This window comes from Kogia breviceps, chromosome 13 (assembly GCF_026419965.1).
Source record: "Kogia breviceps isolate mKogBre1 chromosome 13, mKogBre1 haplotype 1, whole genome shotgun sequence".
NCBI classification, from domain to species: domain Eukaryota; kingdom Metazoa; phylum Chordata; class Mammalia; order Artiodactyla; family Physeteridae; genus Kogia; species Kogia breviceps.
In genome coordinates this window covers 75,413,039-75,426,356 of record NC_081322.1, presented here as the reverse complement: position 1 = coordinate 75,426,356, position 13,318 = coordinate 75,413,039, and the positions used below count along the sequence as shown (strand labels likewise).

Sequence of the window (13,318 nt, the reverse complement as noted above, 5' to 3'; positions counted from 1 at the left end):
TTCTAGGTCACACTGACCACAGGAATCAGAATTGTTTCAACTAATTATACACAGATTATGGCAGAAGTTGTATAAATATATCACAGAATCACAGGGCTGGAAAGAACCTTAAAAGATTGTCTAGTCTATTCCCTGGCTGCTAGACAAGCCAGTCATTCCAAACAGATGAGAGCTAACCTCTATTTTAGAGAAGAAGGATGACTCTGGCTTTAACCCTTTCTAAAAGATTTAACAATTCATGCACCATTAGTAAATTATTCTTCATTTTTAATCTAAATTCTTCCCTTGACAGTTCCTCATAGGAAACAAAGTAGGTTGATTTGTGTAAAATCCCACAGTATATTTAAATTTCATATTTTGTGCTTGCTCTTCTAGGGCCTTCCTGAACATCTCAGGGTCTAATACTTTTGCTACTTTGCTCCCTCTGGGTTGTTAGACTTTTCAGCAGTGGGAACTAAAATCCAGCTACTGTGTTTTGTTAGGCTTCAAGAACTGAGCATAGTTTCCACACATAGGAACATTTAAGTTTAACCTGATAAGCAGACCCGAAGACTCAAAAGAAAAACAAATTTTATATTTATAATAAAATTGCAATAGCATGGGCTATTTATTATAGTCACTCGCTTTCAGCCCTAATCTTATTCGTTCTTCAGTAAGGTAAGGAAATCAAAGAGAACCTACCCCTATGAAAATTATTGATAAACTGTGATATCCTTAAATGTCACCAAATATAATTTTTCTATTGAGCACCTACTACAGAACCTGCAAGGGGTCATCTCAAAATATTTTTTGCTGATTGATAATGACTCTTTAGACTTGTTACTCAGAGACTCTTTAATGGAAGTTTCCAAAGGAATGAGCATTTTAATCTCTATACTGTGGACAACACTAAACATACGGGCTTTATAGCAAGTACTTCTGGCTGTGTTATGCACTTAAAACAGTCTTACCATCCCCCGTGATAAGAGAGACAGGAAGGCTTATTGCATATTCCCTTCGTGTGTGAGGTTTGGAATGCCTCAAAGGTGGAGATTGTGTCAGAAAGAAGCAGACATGGGTGGAAATTTCCATACTTATGGTCTCAGCCTGACAGTCAACCATATACCTTGCTTATTCCCCAAACTCACCTTGTCGCTGAGTGGTGTGATGGTTAATTTTATGTGTCAGTTTGACTGGCCAAGGGATGCCCAGATTAAACAATATTTCTGGGTGTATCTGTGAGGGTGTTTCTGGATGAGATGAGCATTTGAATCAGTGGACTCAGTAAAGTAGATTTCCCTCCCCAGTATGGGTGGGCCTTATCCAATCCCTTGAAGGCCTGAATAGAACAAAATGTGGAAGGAGAAAGTTGATTTTTTTTTTTTCCTGCCTCACTGATTAAGCTGGGACATCTCATCTTACATTCCCCTGCCCTTGGACTGGGATTTACATCATTGGCGCCCTTGGTTTGCAGGCCTTCACACTCAAGCTCAGACTCAATTACACCAATGGCTTTCCTGAGCCTTCAACTTGCAGAGGGCAGATGGTGGGACTTCTCAGCGTCCGCTGTTGCATGAGCCAATGCCTCATAGTACATCTCCTTTTCTTTATTCCTATCTATCTATCTATCTATCTATCTATCTATCTATCTATCTATCATCTGTCTATCGATCTATCTCCGTCCTACTAGTTCTGTTCTCTGGAGAACCCTGACTTATAATGGTGGCTACTCATCCATCCTAAATACCTAAGGGGACCGAAGCAACTTTCTGAGAGCAGGCTAACAAACTAGACCCTATAAAATGATTGTGGGAGCGCTAGGTCTAACTTTTCCGCATTAGCAAAGTATTTCAGTGGAGACGGTTAAGCTTACTTTGCGTAAGCTTACAAAGTAGAATCTGTCTGTATAGCTTCCTGGTAGAACCTAGCACCCCTACACCACCACCAGCATGACCTTTGTATAGTTCAGCTGTATTAGGGCAGATTTACTCCCGGCAAATGGGGGTGATTCTTTTGTTACCAGTGAATATGCCAAAAGCTCTTTTGGACACTCAAGATCCCCTGAACTTACCATAATAGGAAGCTCATGTCCCCATCAACCAACAAAATTCCTGGAGCAAAGAGGGTTTTCTCTTTATGATAACCATAAAGACTTAGGACACTTGTGAGAAAACACAGAGGAAGAAATGTTTAAATAAAGTTTTCTGACTTTTGCTCCCCAAATGTCAGCATTATTTATAGCTCAGTGGCGTAACTCTCTGATATTTAAGCATTGCTACTGTTAGCTAAATATACAATGAGCAGAGTACTCTGGCCTTCATTGGTCTTAATAAAAGTATTCAGGGAAACTTCCTGGTTTGAAGACTTGTGTCCGAACCCTTAACTTAAATTTCCTTCCGCACTCTGGCAAAAACACAGCATGACATTATAACTCTGGTATTCACCTGTTAGGGACTCAAAGGGTCTTCCAGGAGGCGCCCACCAATTACGCAAATGAATTGCGGCGAAGTGCAACTTAACCACGGGCAAAGACAACTTACTTGTTCATTTTTGGTAAGTCTGGTTTTGTTGTGAATGTCTGACGTAACCAAATTGAATCCGTGCTTCTCTGACAGAATCCTCAGAAGCAAGACGACGGTCCGGCTCCCACACTTGCCGACCCTGTTGTACACCACCTGGCTCGGGAAAGGCAGCGCCTGGGCAGAACGAGAGGGCAAGTGAGAGGGTGCGGCTTAAAGTACCTGGGGCGCGTCCCTCCATCTCAGAGCAATAAATGTCTGGTCAAACTAAGCGCCGAGTGTCCCTACGCAACTAACAAGAGAATGGAAGCGATGAACACTCGTATTTATCTTCACAGTGTAACTTGAGAGAGACGTTGCACTCCCTACCCGTCTGCCCTGATACTTACAACGGGTAAAATTTCATGCCACCTATAATACTGACTGTGAAACTACTTTTGTTTCTCTCTTAGGAACAAAATATGTAAATATGTGCTTTAATGATAGTGTTCTTTTGCAAGTAATATTATGCTTTATCAGAACTTAATCTGTAGACTGCTCAAGAGAAATATAGTAATTTTTAAAATTGAGACATAATTTCCATACAATACAATTTACCCTTTTAAAGTATACATTCAGTGAGTTTCAGCATATTCACAAAATTGTGAACCATCACCACTACCTAATTCCAGAGCATTTGAAAAGAAACTCCATACCCATAGCAGTCACCTCCATTTACCTCATTACCTTGATCCATTGAAACCATTTATCTACATTCTGGCTCAATGGATTTGCCTCTAGCATTCTAAACATCTCATATAAAAGGAATCAGAGGATATGTGACCTTTTGTGTCTGGCTTCTTTCACTGAGCATAATGTTTTTAAGGTTTATCAGCGTTGTAGTATGAAGTATGTACTTCATCTCTTTATGTGGCTGAATAATATTACATTGTATGGATATACTGCATTTTGTTTATACACTCATCAGTTGATGGACATGTGGACTGTTTCCACCTTTTGCCTACTATGAATAATGCTGCTATGAACGTTTGTCTATAAGTCTTTGTTGAGGCACATGTTTTCGATTCACGTTGAGTAAATCCTAGGAGTGGAAATGCTGGATCATATGGTAACTCTACGTTTAATCTTTTGAAGAACTGCCGAACTAATTTTAATACAGCTGCACCATTTTATATTCCCACCAGCAATGTATGGGAGTTTCAGTTTCTCCACATCCTTGCCAACACTTGTTATTGTCTGTTTTTTAAATTATTTTTATAGCCATCCTAATGGGTGTGAAGCAGTATCTCCTTGTGGTTTTGATTTGCATTTCCCTGATGACTAATGATGTTGAGCATATTTGATGTATTTATTGGCCATTTGTACAATTTCTTTGGAGAAATGTCTATTCAAATCCTTTGCCCATTTTAAAATTGGGTTATTTGTCTTTTTATTATTGAGTTTTAAGTTTTATATTTTTTGTGGATTTGCAAACATAGGATCTGCAAATATATTCTCCCATTCTATGGATTGCCTTTTCACTTTCTCGACAGTGTCAAAACACAGCTTTTAATCTTAATGGAGTCCAATTTATCTAATTTTTCTTTGGTTGCCCATGCTTTCGGTATCATATCTAAGGAACCACTGCCTAATCCAAAGTCACAAAGATATACACCTGTGTTTTCTCCTAAAAGTTTTATAGTCTTAGTGCTAACATGTAGGTCTTTGACTCGTTTTGAGTTAATTTTGTGTATGGTGTGAGCTAGTGACCTAACTTCATTCTTTTGCATGTGAATATCCATTTGCCTCAGCAACATTTATTGAAAATACTGTTCTTTTTCTCCATTTAACTGTTTGGTACCTCACTGAAAATCCACTAAGTATAAATTTATGGGTTTATTTCTGGACTCTCAATTCTATTCCATTGATCCATATGTTTTTATCCTTATGCCAGTACCACAGAATCTTTTTTTTTTAACATCTTTATTGGAGTATTATTGCTTTACCATGGTGCATTAGTTTCTGCTTTATAACAGTGAATCAGCTATACGTATACATATATCCCCATATCTCCTCCCTCTTGCGTCTCCCTCCCACCCTCCCTATCCCACCCCTCTAGGGGGTCACAAAGCACCGAGCTGATCTCCCTGTGCTATGCTGCTGCTTCCCACTAGCTATCTATTTTACGTTTGGTAGTGTATATATGTCCATGCCACTCTCTCACTTCGTCCCAGCTTACCCTTCCCCCTCCCTGTGTCCTCAAGTCCATTCTCTACATCTGCATCTTTATTCCTGTCCTGCCCCTAGGTTCTTCATAACCATTTTTTTTTTTTTTTTTAGATTCCATATATATGTGGTAGCATATGGTATTTGCTTTTCTCTTTCTGACTTACTTCACTCTGTATGACACACTCTAGGTCCATCCACCTCACTACAAATAACTTAATTTGGTTTCTTTTTATGGCTAATATTCCATTGTATATATGTGCCACATCTTCTTTATCCATTCATCTGTTGATGGACACTTAGGTTGCTTCCATGTCCTGGCTATTGTAAATAGAGATGCAGTGAACATTGAGTACCACACAATTTTGATTACTATTTCTTTGTTATAGGTTTTGAAATTGGGAAGGGTGAATCCCTGCAACTGTGTCCTTCTTCTTCAAGATTGTTTTGGCTATTCTGGGTCCCTTGCATTTCGGTATGACTTTTAGGATCAGCTTATCAATTTCTGCAAAAAAGGCAGTTGAGATTTTGATAGGGATTGTGTTGAATCTGTAGATCAATATGGGGATTATTGCCATTTTAATAATATTTAGTCTTCCAATCCATGAATATGGATGTCTTTCCACTTACTGGATTTTCCTTTAATTTGTTTCATTGATGTGTTGCAATTTTCAACGCAGAAGCCTTACAATCCTTTTATTTATTTTTTGATGCTATTATAAATGGAATTGTTTTCTTAATTTAATTTTTGCATTGACTGTTAGCTGATAGAAGTTCAACTGATTTTTGTATATTGATCTTGTATGCTCCAATCTTGCTGAACTCATTTGTTAGCTTTAATAGTGTTTTGGTGTGGATTCTTTAGGATTTTCAATATACGTGATCATATCATCTGCAAACAGATAGTTTTACTTCTTCCTTTCCAATATGGACACTTTTTATTTCTTTTTCTCTTTTAATTGCCCAGTTATGATGATTTTGATAGACTAAGAAGTAATTATAACAAGTATCTGATTAAATATTTATATCCCCAATAAAGATATTATTTCCATTTTGAATGCTCAGCATTGAGCAATAATTGACAAATGATAATCAAAAGATTCCTTCATTCAGCACATATCCATAACAGAAGGCCATAAAGGGGCCCAAAGCTAAAGAATATAGTACAATATAAACATAAACATACCCCAAACTTGCCTATGGTATGCAACTTGAATTTTTGCCTTTGTAATTCTAGATTTAATTTCCTGAAATGTTTTATACGCAGAGCAGCATTTCATAAATTTGGAGTTTCAAGGCTAATTGTCATTGGAGTAAAATATAATACTTATATCACTCACTTAGCAACCAGTCATGTACCATTTTGATATAATTCTTCATATATATATGTATTTTTCAATGAGCAGTACTTTGTTTCTTTAGGGCCAGTCAGTATGTTCTATTATGTGTCCTCACAGTGCCTAGAAAATGAATGCCTTGGATACATAGGGTCTCAAAAGACATCGATTGGTTCTTGGCAGCTCTGATAGGTTTAATGTACTGTTTAACACTAAAGCAGTGATTCCACTAAACTGTAAGACCAGGAGAATCTTCCAGTGCAGCTCTGATCTTTCTGACCAAATGCTAATACAAGTGATCAGGGTAAAAGACCATCATTATAATAGGTCATTTTACTTATGGTTCAATCAGTGAGTACCCCAAAAGTCTGTTCTCTGGCAATGACTGCAGAAGTTCAGATAAATTATTTAGTTCTTACTTTATGAGGTTATGACCCAACGAGGTTGAACTGGGCTTCGTGTTTAATAGAATGATATTAATAGTGTTTGTAAGTTGGATTGTCCATAATAACCGGGCTGGGGGATAGACTAAGGTTGTGACAAAGCTGCCAAAATAAACACAAATTTTAATTTCTTTCAGGAATTAAACTGTTCAAGAATTGGGTGAATGCATTTTTCCCTGTCTTCCATCCTAGCATAGAACAGCAAGGGAGAATTTGTTATGACTAAATTGATGGCCTAGAAGATGTGAGTTACCACATATTAAGCGCTTTATTTTAAGAGTGCAGAGTATATCTTAGAAGATTTAGATGAAGAACAGAGGCACTTAGAAACTTAGATGGAAACACTTAATTTCTCCTGAATTTCTTGGGTAATCAGCACAGTAAGTAGCAGGCTTAATATCTGTCTACTCTCTTTTGCTAATAGCTAAGGATGTTATTTACCTTTGGGTTATTGGTTAGTTAGTTTTTAAAAATATGTTCACTCCAATTCTTTCACTAGTTTTCTGGGAAGCTCCCAAATAGTGATTATAAATATCTGATATTTTAAAAGAACACATATAAAAACAAAAATCCCCGCATCATTCCTGCTGCTGTAATACAATGACATTTGAAAAAAATAGCTATATCTACAAAAATGTTTGAAAACTCCCCAACGTGACTCCAATTTTACCATTTATTTAAATGCCAGTGTATAGCTACAGAGTATAAAGATAGAACTAGAAAGGCAAATGCCACTTTATCTGTTTTCAGATAAAGCTTCTGGAATCAGTCTTGTGACTTTTAAAGACACAGCATACACCATCACAAACATAAACCTCTCTCAAATTTAGGGTGGGGCTCTTAAGTCCTTTTCTAAAAACCTATGGAATCCACCGGACATTGGCAAATTTAGTCAGGCCAAATCAATGTGTTGATTTGGTGGTTTGGGATAAGGTGTTAAAATTAACAATGGCAACAAGTTGGTTCATCCCTGCTTTTGGTAGCACTATAAATTTGCTCCTGAAGTCTGCTTTACCAATCATTGTCATCTTTTGTTGATGACAAAAAACCCTGTCCCAGGCTCTGTGCCAGGTAAATTCTTTTAATCCTTGTTAGAGATAGTGAATCAAATAGCATAATTGTCTTCACTCTATTGTGCCTTTCTCTAGGAGTTTAAATTATCAACTGATTTAAGCATCATTCATAGCACCTAAGTGATTCTCCTGTGTGCCCTCCTATGTCCCATAGATCATAGATTCACAGAACGACAGGGTTTGAGGTCTAGAGGCAATGTGGACTAATCCATCCATTCCAACTCCCTCCCCGCCCTGCAAGCCCACCCCATCACCCCCATCCCCAGCCCGATCTGCGTTTGACTTGGCTAGAGCTTTATCCTGTCTTTACCGTGACCTTGTCTTTTCATCCTCTCGAGTACCCTGTGAGGTAGATAGTAGCACTATATTTAGGTGAGTAAAACGAGGCCAGAGAGATCATTTGGCATGTTCAAGGTGACAAAGCCAAACAGTGGCACGTAGCAACTAAAGCCCAGCTTGCAGCTCTCCTGACCCCCAAACGACACTATTTAATATACTACCACATCAAAGGGTGAAAATGACCTCTAGTTTGGCTTCTGCAACAGAGACGCTCTTTCTTTTTTTTTTTTGCGGTACGCGGGCCTCTCAATGTTGTGGCCTCTCCCGTTGCGGAGCACAGGCTCCGGACGCACAGGCCCAGCGGCCACGGCTCACGGGCCTAGCCTCTCCACGGCCTGCAGGACCCCCCTCCCGCCACAGACCGGGACACGAACCTGCGACCCCCGCATCAGCAGGCGGACTCTCAACCACTGTGCCACCAGGGAAGCCCGAGACGCTCTTTCTTTTTGTCATGTCTTGAATGTGTCCAACTTCATTAAATGCTACTGTTCAACAGTCAACTATCACAACATGTATCATCGGGCATTACTCATCCATTACTTATATCCCCAGGTCCTCAGCTGGAACCGACAGGAGTCGACTGGCCTCTCTTTCTCCTTCCTCTGGACAGATTTTATAAGCTAATGTAAGCCCAGAGTGTCAGAGCAGCTAATGGGAGAAGAGTAGACGGATATAGTTTTCCCTTTATTCCTTCCCCTAATCTATCATAGGCAGTCACAGCTGCCTTGGATATTGTGACCCACTTCACTAGGAAAGGAAAAAACAGGAAGCAATAAGTCATAGTAAAATATATATAAAATCCTAAATGCACTTGAAATGTCTATCAAGACAAGCAAATGGTAAACTCAACAACTGTGAAAAGACACCTAAAGGCCTCTTCAGTTCAACCTCAAATCCCTAGTTTCTTCAACAGATATTTGCCAATCGTCAGGCATCTCAACTTTAATGTTCCCATTATCGTTTGCACACAAATTTTGAATACTTTCTCTTTCTTTGAGTGTCTTATAAAGAAGTACACAACAAAAACCCTCACCCCCTCACCCCCAAATGTTTCTTCATTCTTGGCAACTATGGTTATACGAATGTTATGTCTGTGGCTTCTATTTTATGGCCAATTTGTAAAAGCAAAGGGAGCTCCAAAATATTTCACTCTATGAATTATATATTTTTACGTTGCCTGCCTTGTAAGTTCTGCAAGTGCCACAAATCCCCAGGGCCTGACAGGCTTGTGTGGAGCATGCCCAATAAACAGAAGTCTGTCCAAAATCCTAAGCACAACAGTAAATACCACCAGATGACGTCCACAGTTCAACAGCTTCTCCCAGGTCTGAAATGGGGTGGGGAAAGCAGACTTTTTAGGTAAAAAGCAAACTTGGTCTGCACCTAGACTTTCATTGTCCATGATTATAGGTCTCTCTGAGGCCTGGTCTTGTTGGAAGGATCAACATCAATCCTGCTTTTAAAGTCTTTGCAAAATGATATTTAATATAGTATGTGACAAGCTGTGGTTCCCAAATGGCTATATATTTGAATTACCTATGGAACTTTTAAAACTCCAGATTTCCGGGCTCCACTCTTAGACTAACTGAAACAGAAAGTCTAGGATGATAAGGGTCAGGAGTCTGGCTTTAAGAGCTCCCCTGAGGCCCTGCTACTTCCAGGTCCATTCCAAGAACTGCTCTTGTAGAGGACTCCTAGCCTTCCATGTTAAGCTGCTGGGTGGTTCCATACAGCCTGACGAGGGATTAAGGTGGGGAGAGGGTTGCCTGCATGATACTGGAGAAGAGTCTGGGTGAAAGGCACTCCCATGTCCTCCTTGGGTCTCCCTGGAGTGCCACTGGCCTCCCACCCATAGTTCAAAGTCATGATCAACCTGACAAATATGCTTACACTACGGTAAGTGCCTACTCGCCTAGAATGATTAGAGAACAGGTGTGCTGGGTAACTGAATGTGTAGGTTGGCTGAAATCTATACTAAACACTGTCAGAGCATTAGACCCTTCGTACCAATATTATGCTAAAGATGAATGATTTTCTTTGAGGAATAAAATTCACTTTGTGATCTCACAGCATCTCCATTCCACAGTTCCTCACCCCAGTGTGGGGGAAGAGTCAAGGCCAGGGCTTTGTGAGGCTTGAACTCAGGGACGGTTCTGGTATTCACTGTCCATAGGATTTGAGCAGTTCAAATCCATTCAGCGAATTCCTACTTTAAAGTTTCCTAGGACACTGCGGTGTCAGGAGCAAGTCCCGTTACACCTCGGAACCTCAGAATCCTCATCGGTAAGACGGGAGGGCTGTGTTAAAACCCGGTAAATGATGCTCTCTTCTGAGGCTATTAAATGATTAATTTCAATCTATATTATCAAGGTATCACCTGGAAATGCCTTAAAAATTGACACAAGGTTTTTACATTTTTCCTTGTCAAATATATTCATAAAAGAAACAGAAAGAACAGTTCCAATAATTTGTGCTGCAGACATGGATTCCAGCTCCATGGGCATTCACGGTTCTCTTTTGGAACCTCTCGCATTTCCGTATATGTCCCACTCTTGTTTGGGCTTGTCAGGTAATAAATCTTCCTTTGTGCTCCTCTTATGCTTTCTCCTCCCTTCTACAGCTTTAGTCACTTGGAGTTCTCTGTTTTTTTTAAGACCATCACCAAACACCGAAGTCTGTACACGGCTCAGCCTTCCAGCAGTGCTGTCGAGAACTCAGCAGTGATTCTCACTGGCTTTTGCCCATCGAGGCATTCTAGGTCTTCTAACAGATGCATCTCTGTTTTCTAATCACCATCGACTCTCCAGACCCCTAGGCTCATTTCCTCCATTCTACAAGAGGAAACATATAGGACCGGTTAAAGAACTATCTTTTCTCTCATTGCCACCTCCTGAATGGAAAGCTCTTCCTACCTGCAACTCTCGAATGACATCCTTGTATCTTATAATTATTCATAACCCATCTTCTTCCAGAAGCCTTGCCAAATCTGAACCTTATGCTTTCCTTTCCCCCTGCTCCTACTTGAAATAGTTCCATGTCTAATGTTATCTACAGAAAGACAAATATAGCTATAACTTCTCTACAAATCCATCTGTTTTATTCCTCTAATAGACTGGGTCTATCTGGTATATGCATAATAGATAAGTAATAAATATCTGTCTATTAAATAGACAAACTGTTGGATGAAAATACTATTGGGCTTCCCTGGTGGCGCAGTGGTTGAGAGTCCGCCTGCCGATGCAGGGGATGCGGGTTCGTGCCCCGGTCCGGGAAGATCCCACATGCCGCGTAGCGGCTGGGCCCGTGAGCCATGGCCGCTGAGCCTGCGCATCCAGAGCCTGTGCTCCGCAACGGGAGAGGCCACAGCAGTGGCCTCTTTTTTGCGTACCACAAAAAAAAAAAAAAAAAAAAATACTATTAAATGTTGTTTTAGAACCAATGCTGTCATATTTATTATTTAGAAGATGCTATTTTGGTTGTTCCCTAAGACTGTAAGGGAAGTTCATCAATTTTTTTCTTCACACTCATATTTTGCAACTTTCTTTTTTATTTTTGGCCACGCTGTGCGGCTTGTGGGATCTTAGTTCCCCGACCAGAGATCGAACCCGGGCCCCCAGCACTGGAAGCATGGAGTTCTAACCACTGGACCACCAGGGAATTCCCTGAAACACTCTTATTTGCTATATTACATAAGAAAAAGTATGGCGAAGTGAAGAAAGTCCCCTGGACTGAAAGTCTGGTTTTCCCCTTGGCCAAACTAGTGACCTTGAACAAGCGACCCTGAATAGCATCTCTGGGCCAAATTTTCCTCAAGGATAAATTGGAGGTACTGAACGCAATGATTTCAAGGTTCCTTCCTGTTCACATCCCACGATGTTAAGGCAGGGATACACAATACTTACAGATGTTCAGAGGGTTATCTAAATGGCATCCTGTGCTCTAAATATTCCATTCTGGTCTATCTAATGCTCTTATCTCCATCATGTACAACATCATTACACTATTCCCAGGAATGTAATACCCTGCACACCGTAACAAAATCCTCATTCAAAGAAGCAATTGTCACAAGGAGCCAGAAGTAATTTTGGGGAGTGATGATTATTCAACTATCATAGCTGAACTGTGATGTATGCTTCAGAAAAAAATGACTTCCAGTTTGATTAAAAACTCAAATTTCAGGTGACCTTGGATGAATGCTATTACTGCCATGGACAGATGAACATTTTCAAATTTCAAATTGACAGATGCCAAGAAAATATACATATTAATAAAGGGCAGATTTACCTCTAATTCTGCAACATTCTTTATGCTTCTTTCTCTGATCAGTATGCAAATCATAGAAAAGAAGTCCATGATCTGGGTATCTCACTACTACAGTATGTTACAGATTCTAAAATTCAAACCTCAGTTTAGCCCATGGAAAACTGAGTGCATGGAATACTCATATGTTTGACAGAAAAGAGAAATGAAGTCCACATGCCATGGGGCGGATGTGCAAGTTTTAGAGGATAAAACATCCTGAAGGACTATTTCAAATTGTTTACACAGGACTCGGTCGTGCTTCCAAATACATATGGTAGCCCTACTGCACTTGTGTTTGAAACCTCTGACCACTCTTCTAAGAGTCCCTTAAACCTTCTCTACGGTTTTTATAATCAAAACAAAATGGAGTAACCCAATATGGGCTTGGCAATCCTATTTAACCCTCATCTTCCTGTGTGTGTGTACATGCATGTGTATATGCCTTACATGTTTTGTTGCGCTCAAAGGCACTGTAAGTAATATTGTTGTTGTAGTAGATCTGGACCAGTTCTAGCCATTTCTGGCACTTTCTTCGGTGCTATGTGTTCAGTGATCCAAAAGTCTTTATTAAACAAAACTCTGGGAATCAGAGTTGCGGATTTCCCAGTAAGAACAGAGAAGAACTCAGGTCCTCAAATTAGTTTTAGATCTGGAGTTGTTCCATTACAATTCTTAATGAATTCAAGTGACTTTATACATTCACTTTTGAACTAGAATATGTAATTTTGTAGATGCCTTTGGGTTGATAATCTTTCTACCAGACCCACATACTTCATTTAACTCGCCGTCAGATGTATAACACATTTTCTCTTAATCACACACTTCTTCAAATAAAACATGCACAGACACTTTATATAGACCTTTAAGATTTGAAAGTCTGCTTAAAGTTATTTATTTATAACTGTCCTATTTTTATTTTTAGTTAAGAATTTATACTCTGAAACTAATCTAAAAATTCATTTGTTATAATGCAATAGAGGAGAAGTGTTGGTTATTGATTGTACGTGTCACAATTTATAGCAGGTATTGCTGGTATGGGCCAACCAGTCCGTTTAGAACTGTTTCCTTTGGTTATTGGTGGGGAGAAGAGTCAAATATTCTCATGACAGACTTCACAAGGG

General features: G+C 39.5%; 1 protein-coding gene across 2 annotated transcripts in view; it reads right to left on the bottom strand.

The window, feature by feature from the left end:
- Nucleotides 1–13,318, bottom strand: part of UST (uronyl 2-sulfotransferase) — a 284,549-nt gene that overhangs the window by 120,767 nt on the left and 150,464 nt on the right. For both annotated transcript variants that reach the window (XM_067010993.1, XM_059083482.2), the window contains exon 3: nt 2,520–2,675. In XM_067010993.1, the coding sequence (XP_066867094.1) occupies nt 2,520–2,675 (156 nt within the window). The remainder of the gene's footprint in view (nt 1–2,519; nt 2,676–13,318) is intronic.